This window comes from Coregonus clupeaformis, chromosome 5 (genome assembly GCF_020615455.1).
Source record: "Coregonus clupeaformis isolate EN_2021a chromosome 5, ASM2061545v1, whole genome shotgun sequence".
NCBI classification, from domain to species: domain Eukaryota; kingdom Metazoa; phylum Chordata; class Actinopteri; order Salmoniformes; family Salmonidae; genus Coregonus; species Coregonus clupeaformis.
The window spans coordinates 19,522,063-19,541,378 of record NC_059196.1 but is presented as its reverse complement, the minus strand read 5'-3'; the positions used below and the strand labels follow the sequence as shown (position 1 = coordinate 19,541,378).

At 41.3% G+C, this 19,316-nt stretch overlaps 1 protein-coding gene across 2 annotated transcripts in view; it reads left to right on the top strand.

The window, feature by feature from the left end:
* LOC121561837 (protein furry homolog) overlaps positions 1–19,316 on the top strand; it is a 162,554-nt gene that overhangs the window by 7,522 nt on the left and 135,716 nt on the right. For both annotated transcript variants that reach the window (XM_045213239.1, XM_041874281.2), the window contains exons 2-7: positions 3,922–4,121; positions 13,788–13,841; positions 15,586–15,728; positions 16,130–16,220; positions 16,725–16,804; positions 16,923–17,003. In XM_045213239.1, the coding sequence (XP_045069174.1) occupies positions 3,922–4,121; positions 13,788–13,841; positions 15,586–15,728; positions 16,130–16,220; positions 16,725–16,804; positions 16,923–17,003 (649 nt within the window). The remainder of the gene's footprint in view (positions 1–3,921; positions 4,122–13,787; positions 13,842–15,585; positions 15,729–16,129; positions 16,221–16,724; positions 16,805–16,922; positions 17,004–19,316) is intronic.

Here is a 19,316-nt window from a genome sequence, read left to right as displayed (position 1 = left end):
CAGAAATGGAACGTAAGTCAAAGGAAAGAGAGGTTGTGGTGGCAGTTGCAGAGAAGTACTTTGGATTGCGAGGTTTTACTGCAGAAGAGTTGCAAGGGGTGTTGAGTGGTAATGTTTTGTCCTCCCAGACCATTGGCCTGGAGTAAGATTAGATAGGGTTAAATAGTGGAATGGGGTGGTGTAATGGATTAGGTGTAGTCTGCCATTAAACCTAGAAGAAGAAGAAGAAGAAGATTGTCAATGGAAGAGGCAAGTGCAGAATCCTCAGTTCTTGCAGGTCAACCACTACTGGTGGTTTGAACGCTGTGCTTGACAATGCCTGCAAAAATGGTATATAATGGCAAATGATCAAATACATAAAACAATGTTAAACATTAAAATACTTCAGATAAAGTGATCTAATTCTGCACTTGAAAGGATTCAAAACGTAATAATGGGGTTTAGAAGCTTTAGAGAGAGGAAACAACACCACAAGAGAAGGTATCTAATTCTGCACTAAACAGGGCTCGAATCACCAAAATAGTGTTTTCAACCTTTTCTGTTAATGCTCCCAGTCCCTGTTCCAACACCATGTAATGTTTCAAAACATTTCAGGATGATGTGTTACAATATTTAAGGTTAAGGTTTCGTCTCCTTCAAGTTGGCAGCAGCTCAGTTGCCACTAGTTTTGGTGTTACAAAGTACTTAATTTTAACAGTGTAATGCATGTTTCTGAGGGTGTATTCTGGGGTTGAAATCGTACTTTATCTAAGAGTGAGAGTGTTACAAAGTAGCAATAGCACATTGAGGTCAACGTTGGGGTCAAGGTTGAGATAATGTTGTTTGGTGATTTTGTGTTTGCTGGGAGTCCTCATCGGCCTGAGGCCATGGAGAAGGCTTTTGTTGCCAACAAGAGAGTCTGGGATTTGATATGTGACTCTGATCTGCTTTAATGGCCCCTGATACTCACAGTAAAGACTGTGCAGTAAGGCTGCCACTGATGACCTGCTAGCTGTCCACTCTTATCTATCACACACACAGCCACACATATACACGCACACACACACACACAGTGCTGCAACTGAGAGAAGATGAGACAGCCAAATGTGTACAGTTTTGCTGTTACAGAGTATCCCTGTCCTGAATATTTTACACAGAAGATTTACCCCAGTTCACTGAGCTAGAAGTACAATTCTGGGATGAGGCAATCCATGCTAAGTGAACATTTCACACCCCTATTAGGCGTTAGCACATGGCTCTTTGGCTATTTATAGCAACATTCTCTGTTTATGTGGAGTTGAAATGAAACGGTGAAACTGTGAGGTAAAGTCTAACTAACTAACTTGCCAGTTGCTTAGGTGTTTTATGGGCCGGGCCACGCCGTCAGTGATTAAACTCAGGCCTGCATCACAGCGTTGGCTGAATGATAGTCACATGCAAGGGATTTATTTCCTCAAAGGGCAATGACATCTTGAACAGAAGATGAAAACACCAGCTGCTAGCAGCTAGCCATGGTGTTTTCATTTTCCTAGCCAGCAACAGATAAGCTCAGATCAGCTGGCTAATGCAGTGGAGCATTAGGAGGGAAATGCTCCAGCTTGTTCTCCTCTACTCTACTATCTGGTGGAGGACTTTCCTCCATATCGGGAACTTTAAATAAAAGCACTTTTCAAAACCAGAAAGTGAAGGCACGGAATCAAACATTAAATGCTGCAGCAAATCCATGACTTGTCTTCCCACTAAATAATTGAACAACATGAAACATCTAAGAAGCCAGGCCTGGTATTTCTAGTGGATTTTGAAAAGGCCTTTGATAAAGTAAGACTGGATTTTATTTATAAATGCCTGGATTTTTCAATTTCAGTTAGTCTCTTATAAAAGGGGTAAAAGTAATGGATAGCAACCCCAGGTGTAAAATAGTAAATAGCGGCTACTTCTCAGAGAGTTTGAATTGTCAAGAGGAGTTAAACAAGGGTGTCCGCTATCACCATATCTATTCGTTAGGGCCATCGAAATGCTAGCTATTAAAATTAGATCAAATAACAACATTAGAGGATTAGAAATCCAAGGCTTGAAAACAAAGGTGTCCATGTATGCCGATGACTCATTTTACTTTTTTATTTTACATTTTTTTAGTCATTTAGCAGACGCTCTTATCCAGAGCGACTTACAGTTAGTGAGTGCATACATCATTTTTTTTTTTTCATACTGGCCCCCCGTGGGAATCGAACCCACAACACTGGTGTTGCAAACGCCATGCTCTACCAACTGAGTTACATCCCTTTATATTACGTCCACAAGCTAGAGCCCTGCAATGTCTCATTGAAGTTCCAGATAACTTTTCTGGACTCTCTGGACTAAAACATAAGTATGATAAGTGTACAATATTACGTATTGGATCTTTAAAAAATACAACTTTTACATTACCCTGCAGTTTACCTATAAAATGGGCTGACGTTGAAGTAGACATACTTGGTATTCATATCATAAAATATATAAATGAGCTCTCCACAATGAATTTCAATAGAAAACTAGTATAAATAGACAATATCCTGCAACCATGGAGAGGTTAATACCTGTCTATTTATGGAAAAATTACACTCATTAACTCCTTAGTCATATCTCAGTTTACTCACTTATGGCGCTGCCTTTGTTTTTCAAATCATATGAGCAATTTTTTTTTAGCTTTATCTGGGTTGCTAAACCAGACAAGATAAAGCGTGCCTATCTATATAATGAATATGAATTGGGTGGGTTGAGATTATTAAATATAAAAGCACCAAACCTCTTTCTAAAAGCATCACTTATTCAAAAGTTTTACTTGAACCCTAAATGGTTCTCAAGTAGATTTCTAAGAAAAGCTGTTTAAAATTTGCATTTTTGCCTTTGTGCAGATTGCCATGTCTCATTTTTGATTAATTGAAAATGAAACTTTTTTCAAAGTATCTCTCTTTTTCAAACAAGCATTGCAGAGCTGGTTACAATTTCAATTTCATCCCTCTGAAAAGACAGAACAAATATTACAACAAATATTATGGTTGAACTCAAATGTTCTGGTTGATAAAAGACCTGTATTTATGGAAAATATGTTTGAAAAGGGTATTTTGTTTTAAAATTATATTGTAAATTGAAATGGTAGAGTTATGTCTTTCATGGAGTTATCAGAATTGTATGGGAGGTCTGCTCAATCCAGGATTACATCCAATTGATTACAGCATTACCCCAAAAATGGAGGAGGCAGGTGGCAGCGGGAGGAGGTAGGGAACTGGTCTGTCTGCCCAATATAAAGGATCAACATTGGCGGAGGAATAAAAATAGCATAAATAGGAAAGTATACCAGTTTCATTTGAGGACCAGGATGTTGACAGCTGTGCCATACAGATTGCAAAATAGTTGGAAAGAGATTTTCGATGTACCGATTCCATGGTGTTTTTCCACTTTGTGCTTTTCAGCTAAAATTCTTGTACAGAATTCTTGTCACCAACAACATGTTGAATATTTGAGGCATACAATCATCGCAGCTCTGCAGTAATGTAATTACTTTATTTTATTATGATTTTTGTTTTCTCGGGGGGGGGGGGGGGGTTTGGGTCCCCGTTTTTTGACCTTGTCGGAGATCTGTCGACGTGCCCTTGAGCAGGGCGTTGACCCTGGTTGCGTCTGTGGGTCGCTCTGGATGGGAGTCTGTTAGATGACTGAATGTAATGTAAATGTTGAGTTGCTTCACTGCAAGTAGATTGTATGTTTTAATATATATATATATATTATTTTTTTTAAGTTAACAAAACATCCTGATACAACCAGTATACAACCTGACTATAATGTCCTAAACGACGGAGTACACTACTAGCAACAGTATGTTGCTGCTCTTACACAATGACAGGCAGAATATGTCAAATGTACATTGTTTCCTAACTCTACCTGTGCGTTTTGTGTCCCCAGCGTCTCCAGTGGGAACCGGATACAGTAAGCCGCCCATCCCTCCAGTGCTGAGTCCCCAAGGAGACAAGGGTCCTCCAGCCATGATGCCCATTAGCATCGACCCGGAGAGCCGGCCGGGGGAGTATGTCCTCAAGAGCCTGTTCGTAAATTTCACCACGCTGTCCGAGCGCAAGATACGCATCATCATGGCCGAGTCACTGGTGAGTCAGCAAGTTTTCCCTGTATGTCTGTCTGTTTGTCTGTCCATCCGTCCATCTGTCTCTCCGTGTCTGTCTTTTCCCATCCACTGGGTTCCTATATCTGGGCATTTGGATTGGCAAGGATTTACCGTTTAAAAAAGATACTGATAAGCTAGTTAAAAAGCTAAGATTTAGAAATAGATCTTGCCTCTCCCTAAACAGCAGGAAGCAGATTGTACAGTCAACTTTCCTGCCAGTTCTTGACTATAGTGACACCATTTACCAGAATGCAGCAGCCACTACTCTTAAACCTTTGGACGTTGTCTACCATAGTTCCCTTCGCATTATCACAGGTCACAGTTGTAATACTCATCACTGCATCCTGTATCAAAAAGTTGGCTGGTCCTCATTTAAGTCCCGTAGATCACTTCACTAATCCCCTTTTGTTTACAAAGCTCTACTACACAAGCTTCCGATTTACGTAACTTTGTTGTTGAAGTATAAAAACATGAGTTACCAAACCTGTTCCTCGGGTCTCCGCTTTTAGTTTTAATGCACCTCACTGCACCATTACAATTGGATGTTCTGGTGCTGCTAGGGCAATTTAAAGTGTTGATTGTGGACCTAGAAGAATGTAACTGCTAAATTTGTGTTGTGCTGTATTTTTATTTTACATTGTATTGATTGCTGTTTTGTTTTATTTTGTATTTGATTATTGTGTTGCTGTGATCAGGGCACCCTTGTGAATGAGACCCTGGTTACAATGGGTTTGCCCTGAATAAATAAAGAATAAAAATAAATATAGCAGAGCAGTTTCATAATCCAGGGAGTTCCTGGGTGGCAATGGGGGAAGTGAGGTCATGACCCTATGTCAGAGGAAGGTCAAGGGCCAAGCCTGGAGATGTAGAGACTGTTGGATGCTGGGTAGCAAACTGACTGGTTTTAGGGTAATATTGATTTAGATTGTTCAATCATATACAGTGAGGGAAAATATTATTTGATCCCCTGCTAATTTTGTAAGTTTGCCCACTGACAAAGAAATGATCAGTCTATAATTTTAATGGTAGGTTTATTTGAACAATGAGAGACAGAATAACAACAAAAAAGTCCAGAAAAACGCATGTAAAAAATGTTATACATTTATTTGCATTTTAATGAGGGAAATAAGTATTTGACCCCCTCTCAATCAGAAAGATTTCTGGCTCCCAGGTGTCTTTTATACAGGTAACGAGCTGAGATTAGGAGCACACCCTTAAAGGGAGTGCTCCTAATCTCAGTTTGTTACCTGTATAAAAGACACCTGTCCACAGAAGCAATCAATCAATCAGATTCCAAACTCTCCACCATGGCCAAGACCAAACAACTCTCCAAGGATGTCAGGGACAATATTGTAGACCTACACAAGGCTGGAATGGGCTACAAGACCATCGCCAAGCAGCTTGGTGAGAAGGTGACAACAGTTGGTGCGATTATTGGCAAATGGAAGAAACACAAAAGTTGCAATGATCATGAGAACGGTGAGGAATCAGCCCAGAACTACACAGGAGGATCTTGTCAATGATCTCTAGGCAGCTGGGACCATAGTCACCAAGAAAACAATTGGTAAAACACTATGCCGTGAAGGACTGAAATCCTGCAGCGCCCGCAAGATCCCCTTGCTCAAGAAAGCACATATACAGGCCCGTCTGAAGTTTGCCAATGAACATCTGAATGATTCAGAGGAGAACTGGGTGAAAGTGTTGTGGTCAGATGAGACCAAAATTGAGCTCTTTGGGGGTGTTTTTCTGCTAAGGGGACAAGACAACTTCACCGCATCAAAGGGACGATGGACGGGGCCATGTACCGTCAAATCTTGGGTGAGAACCTCCTTCCTTCAGCCAGGGCATTGAAAATGGGTCGTGGATGGGTATTCCATCATGACAATTACCCAAAACACACGGCCAAGGCAACAAAGGAGTGGCCTAGCCAGTCTCCAGACCTTAATCCCATAGAAAATCTGTGGAGGGAGCTGAAGGTTCGAGTTGCCAAACGTCAGGCTCGAAACCTTAATGACTTGGAGAAGATCTGCAAAGAGGAGTGGGACAAAATCCCTCCTGAGATGTGTGAAAACTTGGTGGCCAACTACAAGAAACGTCTGACCTCTGATTGCCAACAAGGGTTTTGCCACCAAGTACTAAGTAATGTTTTGCAGAGGGGTCAAATACTTATTTCCCTCATTAAAATGCAAATCAATTCATAAAATTTTTTACATGCGTTTTTCTGGATTTTTTTGTTGTTATTATGTCTCTCACTCTTCAAATAAACCTACCATTAAAATTATAGACTGATCATGTCTTTGTCAGTGGGCAAACATACAAAATCAGCAGGGGATAAAATACTTTTTTCCCCTCACTGTACGTCATTTGTGAATAACATAATAATTGATGTAGATACACTATATGTACATATAACTAGGAATAAAGTGACAGAGTAAACAGTAGAAGTAGCGTTTGTGATGAGTCAAAAGTTAGTGTAAAAAGGGTCAATGCAGATAGTCTGGGTAACTATTTGGTTAACTATGTAGCTAACTATTTAGCAGTTTTATGGCTTGTGGGTAGAAGCTGTTCAGGGTCCTGTTGGTTGCAGACCTGGTGCATTGGTACCGCTTGCCGTACGGTAGCAGAGAAAACAGTTTATGATTTGGGTGGCTGGAGTAAACTTTTAGGGCCTTCCTCTGACACCGCCTGGAATAGAGGTCCTGGATGGCAGGGAGCTCGGCCCCAGTGATGTACTGGGCCGTACACACTACCCTTTGTAATGCCCTTTGGTCAGATGGCAAGCAGTTGCCATATAAAGCAGTGATGCAGCCAGTGTAGATGCTCTCAATGGTGCAGCTTTAGAACTTTTTGAGGATCTGAGGACCCATGCCAAATCTTTTCAGCCTCCTGAGGGTGAAGAGGCGTTGTCGTGCCCTCTTCATGACTGTGTTGGTGTGTTTGGATAGATCCTTAGTGATGTGGACACAGATGAACTTGAAGCTCTCAACCCGCTCGACATGGGTCTTTCGACATAGGCTCTGCTACAACTCAAAACATTATGGGACTGGATAAGGAAGTAAAGCAGCAAAGGCGGTCACTTTCCCACCACATTAATACAACTACAGAGGAACAGCCCTGGGATACAATGAAAAATGTAGAGCTACTGTATGTGCTTCACCTGTCATTCCCTGACAATACAGCTGTACATAATTAAGTGAAATACCTATGCCTTAATGCTTTAATTTCTAATCCTTTTCAAAAAATGATAACATCTAAAATATATTGATTACACTACTATTGATATGCGTTTAGCTAGTAAACTCATAAAAAAGTGTACACATTCCCTGGGGTTGTATATGTGGTCCTGTATTCATCAAACGAGTGCTGATCTAGGATCAGCTTTGCCTTTTAAGTCATAATAAATAGGATGGGGAGGGGCCTGATCTAAGATCAGCATTCCTACTCTGAGACACTTTATGAATATTGGTCCTGGATGGTGAGGCTAAAAGTGAAATCTCCTACAGTTTGTCGTGTCATTGGACAATTGACCCTGCTGACCAACATTTCACAACATTGATCCCTCCTATGGAGGGGAAGGACTGGAGCAGGTGGGAGTGACAGTAGCTGCAGGTTCAGGTTTCAGGTTTAGTCAGTGGAGGATCCTGTTACTACAGCATGTTTACCAAGACAAACTCTATGTATGTGACCGGTGTTCACTTCCCTGACGCATTGTTCTCTCTTATTAAGAAACTCTTTTAAAAACTCTTAAGGAAACTCATAAGAAATGTCTTAAGCATCTTTATGTTCAGTAAGTAGGCCTATGTCTAGTTAATCAGGATCCATTATAATTGTATTTTTCTCTGTAAACAAATTCACAACTGACTTCCAGCATGCTTATAGAGAAGGGCACTCAACATGCACTGACACAAATGACTGATGATTGGTTGAAAGAAATTGATAATAAGAAGATTGTGGGAGCTGTAATGTTATATTTCAGTGTAGCCTTTGACATTATTGACCATAACCTGTTGTTGAAATTGGCTTTTCAACCTCTGCCATATTGTGGATTCAGAGTTATTTATCTAATAGAACACAGAGGATGTTGTTTAATGGAAGCTTCTCTAATGTTAAACCTGTAAAGTGTGGTGTACCGCAGGGCCTGTGTGTCTATGTATGCTGATGATTCAGCCCTATATGTGTCAGCAACCACAGTTAGTGAAATAAATCCCTAAGTTCTAGACTTCAGCTGAATCTGGTAATGAATGGTGTGGCTATTGAGCAAGTTGAGATTACTAAATTACTTGGTGTTATCTTAGAATGTAAACTGTCATGGTCAAAACATATTGATTCAATGGTTGTAAAGATGGGGAGAGGTCTGCTCTGTTTTTTTGACACCACACTCCACAAAGCAAGTACTGCAGGCTCTAGTTCGATCTTATCTTGATTATGGTCCAGTCATATGTTCAGGTGCTGCAAAGAAAGACCTAGTTAAGCTGCAGCTGGCCCAGAACAGAGAGGCACATTTTGCTCTTCACTGTTAACAGAGGGCTAATATCAATACTATTTATTATTATTATTATTATTAATTTTTTTTTTGGTCATTTAGCAGACGCTCTTATCCAGAGCGACTTACTGCATCGCTTCTTGTTTTTATAAAAAACATGAATGGGTTGAAAATTCCAAATTGTTTGCATAGTCAACTTACACACAGCACCGACACACACACTTACCCCACCAGACATGCCAGCAGGGGTCTTTTCACAGTCCACAGGTCCAGAATAAATTCAAGGAAACGTACAGTATTATACAGAGCCATGATTGCATTTAACTCCCTTCCATCTCATATAGCGCAAGTGAACAGTAAACAGAGTTTCAAAAAACAAATAAAGCAACACCTCACGGCACAACGGCTCTCCCCCATGTGACCTACTTTTTGTGTGTCTGTACTGACATGTATGTGTAACTGATAGATACGCACACACACACACATACAAACGCACAATCTCTAACACACACTCTACACACACGCACACATTATTATTCTTTAGTTGTATTGTTTCTTTCTTAACATTTGTGTGTATTTTTTATTTTATTAGAATTTTTATATACAGTGCATTCGGAAAGTATTCAGACCTCTTGAATTTTTCTACGTTACAGCCTTATTCTAAAATGGATTAAATAAACAATTTCGTCATCAATCTACACACAATACCCTATAATGACAGAGCGAACACAGGTTTGTAGACATTTTCTCAAATGTATATAAAAAAACAAAACAGAAATACTTTATTTACATAAGTATTCAGACCCTTTGCTACGAGACTCAAAATTGAGCTCAGGTGCATCATGTTTCCATGTTTCATCATCCTTGAGATGTTTCTACAAATGATTGGAGTCCACCTGTGGTAAATTCAATTGATTGGACATGATTTGGAAAGGCACACACCTGTCTATGTAAGGTCCCACAGTTGACAATGCATGTCAGAGAAAATACCAAGCCATGAGGTCGAAGGAATTGTCCGTAGGGCTCTGTGACAGGATTGTGTCGAGGCACAGATCTGGAGAAGGGTACCAAAACATTTCTGCAGCATTGAAAGTCCCCAAGAACACAGTGGCCTCCATCATTCTTAAATGGAAGAAGTTTGGAACCACCAACACTTTTCCTAGAGCTGGCCGCCTGGCTAAACTGAGCAATCGGAGGAGAAGGGCCTTGGTCAGGGAGGTCAGACGGAAGCCATTCGTCAGCAACCCGCTTGGAGTTTGCCAAAAGGCACCAAAAGGACTTTCAAACCATGAGAAACAAGATGATCTGGTCTGATGAAACCAAGATTGAACTCTTTGGCCTGAATGTCAAGCGTCATGTCTGGAGGAAACTTGGCACCATCCCGACGGTGAAGCATGCTGGGGGGATGTTTTTCAGCGGCAGGGACTGGGAGACTGGTCAGGATATAGGGAAAGATTAACGGAGCAAAGTACAGAGAGATCCTTGGTGAAAACCTACTCCAGAGCGCTCAGGACCTCAGACTGGGGCGAAGGATCCCCTTCCAACAGGACAACGACCCTAAGCACACAGCCAAGACAACACAGGAGTGGCTTCGGGACAAGTCTCTGAATGAGTGGCACAGCCAGTGCCTGGACTTGAACCCGATCGAACATCTCTGGAGAGACCTGAAAATAGCTGTGCAGTGAAGCTCCCTATCCAACCTGACAGAGCTTGAGAGGATCTGCAGAGAAGAACGGGAGAAACTCCCCAAATACAGGTATGCGAAGCTTGTAACGTCATACCAAAGAAGACTCAAGCCTGTAATCGCTGCCAAAGCAGCTTCAACAAAGTAATGAGTAAAGGGTCTGAATAGTTATGTAAATTGGTATTTCAGTTTTTTTCTTTTATACATTTTCAAACATTTCTAAAAACCTGTTTTTGCTTTGTCATTATGGGGTAATGTGTGTAGATTTAATGAGGGGAAAAAACAATTTAATCAATTTTAGAATAAGGCTGTAACGTAACAACATGTGGAAAAAGTCAAGGGGTCTGAACACTTTCCGAATGTACTGTATATGTCTGTAATGTCTACAGGTTGATGTTTTTAAATGTATGTAAATTGTAAAGTATTTTTGTCTGTGATGTATTTTTCGTTATGTGTTGGACTCCAGTAAGGCTAGATTTCACGTCGGCAATGGGGATCCTAATAAAATCAAAAAATTTAATCATAATCTGCAATAGGACCTTGTTGAGACCCAGAACACATTAACCCAGTACATTTTCAGTAGTTATACATTCTACAGATATTTGATGCCAAGTTTCAAGTGCATGTTTGATGTGGTGGCTGTGCTTGTTGTTAGAGCAGAGAGAGGTTGGTTCATTAGTTTGGTAGCTGTCTGAAGCCATGCAAGCTCCATTGAGGCCCTAGTGCTACAGTGTTATGGAAGGGGGGTGAATGGGAGGGATGGAAGGGGAGGTGAGGGGAGGGAAAGTGTTTGTGAGGGAGCTGTTAGTCACCGCTCCAACTCCACAGGGAAGTGTTTATTACCAGTGTGTGTGTGTTTGCGTGTTTGTGTGTGTGTGTGTGCGTGCGTGTGTCCCCCTGTCTGCATTGTCGCTCTCAAGGCGTCTGCAATGATCATGACTCTTCCTTTGTTTTTCCTCTTCAGGGTACATACTCTGAGTCACAGCGGTTAATTCCAGCCAAGCTATTGGCTAGCCAATGACAAACCCCCGATACTGTATGTCGCCCTCCTATACATACACTGCTCATAGAGTGATTACATCCGTGCAGGAAATTGGATTACTATAACCGCTTGATTACTATAACCTCACTCACTACAAGTGGAGGGCACTGTTCGTCATTTTAGCTGAATGGTTTAAATGTCATGTAATGTTATGGACTACAGTGGCAGAATATCGTTATAGTAATGTAATAGAGTAGTGTTGAATGTGATGACCTGTGTGTCGCCACAGTGCTACTGTTTGAGAATAATAGTGTTGCATTAACCCTCCACCAACGCCTTGAACTCTCTCTAGATTAAAAGTGCATGAAAGTCTTGCATCAATTATACACTGAAAACAAGACTTAAATATCACTTAATAATGCATGAGTCAACACCTACTGTAAAAGGTTGTCTGAATGAACAGAGGACCAGTCTCTTGTGAATGTATCTGTGGTTGCATCCCAAATTGCACCCTATTCCCTATGTAGTGTACTACTTTTGACCAGGGCTCATAATATAGGAAATAGGGACACACCGGCTGTGTCACAGGCTAGGCTGGCTGTCCTGCTGCTATAGGAAGGTCTGTAATGCTTTACTTAAAACCTGCAGGGAAGAATGCATTATGATGTGGTTATAATGCATTCTACAACTTGTAATTAGCATGTACAACCCCTTATAATGTCTTACTATCATCTGATAATGATCCTGACTAAATTACAACTGTTGAGTCAGTTCGAAAGTTCCTACATAGAGACATAACATACAGAAGCATTGGAATAACAATGAATAAAGCATTATACCTGCAGGCTTTAAGTGAAGTCTTACTGGAAGGCTTGTTGACTTCTCAATCAGTCATCGCCCCACCCTACTCACTGTCACAGTCAAACACTTATGACTGTTAGCTTTGGGTGGAAACATCAATAAATGGCTTCTGTGCTGTTCTGTCTGGCCAAATAGGACACTTAGCACCCTGATATACCTTGAAGGCCACAGTCAGCACTGTCTGGCTGTGGAAAATGCTGATGCACTGATTCTGCTTTCACAAAGACAGAAAAAACTATATTTGTATTGATTTAACCTTTAATTTGACAGGGAGTCAATGCTGAGACCAATGTCTCTTTTCCAGATGAGCCCTGTTTAGCACAACAATACAAATCAAAATACAATATACACATTAAACTACACGTTGTTATACACAACAATACTGAAAAGCAAAACACAATCATAAATAACAGACACATTCTTCAGTAAAAAGGTCCCCTAACAGCCGTCTGAAATGCCCTAGAGGTGCCAATTCCTCCAATTTTAAAGTGCATTGGAGATTATTCCACACATGTGCAAAAAAACTAAAAACAGATCTACCCAACTCAGTGGAGATTGAAGGGATGTCCAGAGTTAGCCATCCCTGAGACCGGATCTGATACAGTCTCTTGTATGTCTATAAGTTAACAAGTAAGTAATGTAGGCGGAAGTTTATGCAGGAGGGTATAAACTTGACCCTTGAGATTTCAATCACTCCAATGTTTTCTAGATTCAGACTGTGTGTAGCTACATGAACAACATAAGAGTATGGTTGGAATCATTGGAATGTACCACCATGAAGTGAAGAACACTGGCACAGAGTTAAGAGAAAAGGCCTCCCCTAGGGGCCATGAGAGGTAGGCCAGTCCTGGGGCCTCATAGAATTTGCTTGGTTTTATACAACATTTCTGCGTACTTTCAGTTCTTAGTATGAAGGAACACACATCCTAAAAAAGTACTGTATATGTATAAAACACAAGTGTGTATAAATCACTTTATAAGTACGTTTCATACATTTGCAACCAAAAATAAATTGCCCATTTAGATTTTCACATCAAGGTCAAGATGCATAATTTACAACCTTGGTGTGTGGACGACATCAATAGCCTACGACATCAACGCACAGCACGCACAATTTATGGTCAAATCTGAGCGCAAGACCATTTTGATAAATGAGACCCCAGGGCGCTAACAAGGTGAGGGGCATTATGGGCATTATCCAGCTGAGTAAAGACTGATGAGGCACGTCATTAATGTCCCATCTCTCCTGTCTGTCTGACAGAAGCTGCCCAGACCTCCAACTGACTGATGGCGTTTCTCAGTAACTGGGTCTGCATCCCAAATGGCACCCTATTCTCCATATAAGCCCTATGGTTCTTGGTCTAACGTAGTGCACTATATAGGGAATAGGAAGTAGTGCACTATATAGGGAATAGGGTTCCATTTGGAACCTACCCTGTGTTATATAATAACCATAAATCAACTGATCATAACTCCCCTTTCCAAAAATACCCATAACACCCAACTCTAGGTCCTGATATGAGAAATGGAGAAAATTAGGAGTGAAAGTTCTTTTAGAACTTGGTTAACCTTCGGTGTGTCACTTTTTTGTGTTTGAATGAATGTATTAATCTATTATTTTTCTGTTGCGTTTTCACAGGAGAAACCCTTGATCAAGTCTCTCCAGAGGGGTGAGGATCCTCAGTTTGACCAGGTAAGAACTGTTACTAATGGACAGAGAAATCAGTGAGGCAGGGTTGGGGTCGTCAAGACTATGTTGCCACGCTGAGCTCAGGCTAATACATTTTTGCTCCTGGAGCCAAAGCAGGTCTTCAGGTCTCAGACAAGGTTACGCAACAAACAATACACAAGCTTGTTGTATTGAGCAGTCAGTCCATCATCACCGTTAATGCTTGTTGGCTGGGTAGTGCTTAACTCCACCCACTGGGTCTGATCTAGTTCCAGATCTGTGGTTCTCTAGGTGCCTGTATAGTAGAAGGTCTGTCTGTGTGTGTGTGTGTGTGTGCACACAAGTGTGTGTTTGTGTGCGTGTGTGTGTGCTCCTGTGCGCATGTTTTTGCTGGTGCCTAAGGCCTGAGGCCATTCAACAGTGCACAGAGGCAGGATTCTTCTCCTGTCCGTGCTGAATGAAGGCCCGCTGTGTTCCTCTGGTCTCACCAGACTCCCCTCCCTTCCTGTGTGCTAGTATCCAGGTCCCAGCCGGCCCGCCTTTCCTTCCTTCCTTCCCTATCCCTTTCCCTCTCCTCCCTGGAGAGACGCATGCCACCCCATGGGCACCTTAACTCCCAATCTCCCAGGACCCTGTCTCCCTTCTCTCTCTCTCTGTTCTCCCTCCTTCTTCTGTCCCTTCTCCATTCTCTCTCCTCTCCAGACTCGTCTCCTCTCCACTCGTCTCGTCCACTCTCCTCTCCTCTCTGCTTTTTCCCTTGTCCCTCTCTCTCTTCTATCTTTTACCTTCTCCCTTTCCTCCTCTCTTCCTCTACTCTAATCCCCTCTCACTGCCTGTTGTGTGGAGGAGAGTGAGGGTTAACATTTACATTTACAATTACGTAATTTAGCAGACGCTCTTATCCAGAGCGACTTACAAATTGGTGCATTCACCTTATAGCCAGTGGGATAACCACTTTACAATATGTTTATTTTTTTATTATTTTTTTGGGGGGGGTAAGAGGGGGGTAAGAGGGGGGTAGAAGGATTACTTTATCCTATCCCAGGTATTCCTTAAAGAGGTGGGGTTTCAAGTGTCTCCGGAAGGTGGTGAGTGACTCCGCCGTCCTGGCGTCGTGAGGGAGCTTGTTCCACCATTGGGGTGCCAGAGCAGCGAACAGTTTTGACTGGGCTGAGCGGGAACTGTGCTTCCGCAGAGGTATGGGGGCCAGCAGGCCAGAGGTGGATGAACGCAATGCCCTCGTTTGGGTGTAGGGACTGATCAGAGCCTGAAGGTACGGAGGTGCCGTTTCCCTCACAGCTCCGTAGGCAAGCACCATGGTCTTGTAGCAACACTATGGTCTTGTAGGTTAAGACACAGTGATGTCTCTAGTGCAACTTCTTTTGATGCAGATATAAATTAAACATGTAAAGCAGCTCTGTGTAAGTGATGTAAAATGACTGGGAAAAAGATACAACCCACTGGGCAAAAATAAGTTGAACCAACATTCCATCAACGTCATCTATCAACAACATCAATGGAATTTTTGGTTGACAACACAAAAAGTGGCCAACGTACACTCATTTTAACCAGATTTCAAACACAAATCAACTACGAGATTTCAAAGGTTGGTTAATTTCAAGTAGATTTCACATTTAAATATAATCTAAAAATGGATGTTGTTTTTACGTTACGTCAGGTTTTTGGCTGGAGGGAACAGTGTTATGTAATAATGATCTGACTGACCAATATTTATACACCATTTGTATTTATTTGCTTGTTGTTTCAGGTGATCAGTGCTATGAGTTCTCTGGCGGAGTACTGCCTCCCATCCATCCTGAGGACACTGTTTGACTGGTACAGAAGACAGAATGGCCTAGAGGACCCAGAGTCACACGAATACAGACCCAGAGCCAACACCAAGTCAAAAAAGTAAGACACGTATATGCACACACACACACACACACGCATGCACACACACAATCACATTTTATATACATCTTTTGACGGGTACAGGAGACAGAACGGCCAGGAGGAATCCCATGAACACCCTGTCACATTTCATAACCAGAAATCAAACACAAAGAAAACACTGTACAGTATAAGACATTGTGCCTGAATTGATTGATATTATCATTGACTTATTGCATAACAGATGGTTATGGAAGCATATAGCTGCCAAAATTCTATTGGAAATACAAATTGGATAATGATAAATCAATTTCCCTTTTGTCATTTATTTCCCTGTTTACGTGCGCGTAATCTGTGACATAATTGGTAACAGCAACCTTGGTAACTGCTCTAACTTGTCCAACCCTGTTGATGTTTCACAGTGATGAACAGCAGAGAGATTTTCTACTTGAAAGAAGGGATCTGGCAATCGACTTCATCTTCTCTCTCATACTTATAGAAGTTTTAAAACAGGTGAATCATTTACTCCATATACTCCACTCTAAAACACTAAACCCAGCTGGCACATTGGTTTCCTTCAATGTTCTGGGAAGAACAAAACCCTTAATTTCTTAAAGTGCAAGTTTGTGTTGTATACTAAACATAAGTGCCATTTTGTCCAATGTTAGCATTCATATCGTCATTAGATATGGCTCCCCTGAGGGATACTTTACAGAACAACCACTTCTTGGATGCATCCCAAATAGCACCCTATCCCTAATATAATTCACTACTTTCCACCAGAGCCCGATGGGCTTTTTGGGAATATACTGCCATTTGGGAGGCAACCCTTAAAGGGCAGATGTATTCCTTTTGCTCAATCTCAGACTCATGACTGGAGTTTTCTGTTTGTAACATAATGTTGTCATGACAGTGTCTCCCCCCCCTCTTTTCCTATCTCTCCCTCTCCCTCTCCCTCTCCCTCTCCCTCTCCCTCTCCCTCTCCCTCTCCCTCTCCCTCTCTTTCTCTATGACCAGATGCCGCTCCACCCTGTCCTGGACAGTTTGGTCAGTGAAGTCATTAACTTGGCCTTTAAGCACTTTAGATACAAAGAACGGTACGTTTAGCTCTGCTTTTATATGACTTTCTGTGTATACAGTATGTGTTTATTTGTGTTGTATACTAAACATAAGTGCCTTTTTTCCTATTCTTACTCCTGTATGTTTCTTTGCCAGGTACCATGGTCCTAACACTGGTAACATGCACATCGTAGCAGACCTCTATGCAGAAGTCATAGGAGTTTTAGCCCAGGCCAAGTAAGCCCCACAGTTCATCAAGTCATCTGTAAACAATAATCTATACTGTATGTCATTAATTAATTAATTAATCTGTTTATTAATTCATGCATTCGTTTGTTTGTTTGTTCACTCATTCATTCACTTATTTATTCCTTCATTTATTCATAGGCTACTGTGTAGTTAAGGCTCCTCAATAGTAGGCTGTCATTCTTTGGGCAGTATTTGAACATATTTTAATTACCCTACACTTGAGGATGCAGGACAGTAATGTATGCTGTTAAAATAACATGTACCAGAGCACTGATCAGGTGTGAGAATATTATGTTGTCATTCAGGAGGACACCATCGCTTCGTCCCAAATGGCACCCTATTCCCAATATAGTACACTATTTTTGACCAGGGCCTATAGGGCTCTGGTTAAAAGTAGTGCACTATGTAGGGAATAGGTTGCTATTTGGGATGCATTTCATGTTTAATGTTGCCATTGGAGATGACTAATGACTGTTTAGCAATTGTGGTCTGGTTGAGTTGTCACAATGCTCTCTCCTGCTTCTGTTCTGTACACATTTGCGTAAGAATCTCACAGGTTCAAATAGAGAGCTAGACCTGAGTAGATCACAAGACGTGTTTTGGACAAGTCCTGTGCCCTCCATACTAGGACTGAAAATCGCTGTGTGTTTATTGGAACTTTCCAGATCATCGCTGTGAAGGATCAAAGCCCTTAAAATTAGAGCTATGGTTGGGTAGTACTAGCATCCTAGGCCCATAGAGTAGGAGTGATGATCTAGGATCAGTTTTGCCTTTTAGATTATAATGAATGGATTGGGGGTTCCTGATCCTAGATCAGCACCCCTACTCTGAGATTCTAATTAATGGTCCGGGGAACCTGATCCTAAATCTGCACTCCTACTCTGAGAATATAATGAATGGACCGGGGATCCTGATCTTAGATCAGCACTCCTTCTCCTACTCTTAAGTCGCTGGCTAGGCTTGTCAGATGTGACGTGCCACCGTGGACCAAACGGAAGGAAACAGAAACAGGGAGGGACTACCTCCTCCAATAAGGAACCCTCGTTTCCGTTTTCCATTGCAAAATGTTTTGAAACATTTGTCTGTTGCGTGCCCTAATGAACACAGCCCTGTAATAAAACTGAGACAACAGGTATAAGCACCTCCAGCCAATCTGTAGTATTCATTGATCAGTTAAGTACCAGCTGAGTACTCACTAGAATATATGGAGAGAACGGTTCAGAATATTAAGGATCAGTGAAAGAAAACCATGTAAATACACACGTATTCGTCTCCTTTTCAGCACCAATTGGTAGATTTAAAAATACTCTGATCTTGTATATTATTTAGGGTTAGGAAACTTGGTGGCCAACTACAAGAAACATCTGACCTCTGTGATTGACCTCTGTGATTGCCAACAAGGGCTGTGCCACCAAGTACTAAGTCATGTTTTGCAGAGGGGTCAAATACTTTTTTCCCTCATTAAAATGCAAATCAATTTATAACATTTTGACATTTTTGTTGTTATTCTGTCTCTCACTGTTCAAATAAACCTACCATTAAAATTATAGACTGATCATTTCTTTGTCAGTGGCCAAACGTACAAAATCAGCAGGGGATCCAATACTTTTTTCCCTCACTGTAGGTTTGGTGCTATACTGCCATTTGCGCATGGCTACAGAAGCCTATAGCATGGGTCTCATCCAAATGTCATCCCTGCAAGTTATAAGGCCAGCATTTCATAAACTTCACTGTGGAAAAGGTTACATGTTGATACGCTTCAGTTTGCTGCCATATGACTGGTTTCACATTTGTCTCCAGAGATCATACGGTAAAACAATTGTCATTTATAGTTACAATCCCCTTATCCAAACAGCTTACTCATTTAACTAGGTCTTATCAATAGCTGTTATCAATTTGTAAATGATAGTGTATGGAGAATGGTTTTATTTCTATCAGAAAAAATAAAGTAGATACATATTTAACCCCTAAGTACTGTTCTTCCTTCAGACAAGCATGCATCAAAACTTTGTTCATTTGCACAATGTCTTTCGTTCACATTCGCTTGTAAATGTTCAAACTCACCAAAACGGACATTCGGTAGATCCTACCTATATATGTATAACTTTATGAGCTGGATTGCCTGTCTTTGCAATTCAATTATTTTCATTTGCGCCCGTTAGCATATTTAGCTAGCATCCTCCATTGAAATTCGCTATTATTTGGGCTATTTTGCCCTGGTCAAAAGTAGTGCACTGTATTTCGAATAGGGTGCTATTTGGGACGCTGCCTTTGTTCCAACCCTCTGTCTCCTCCTCTCCT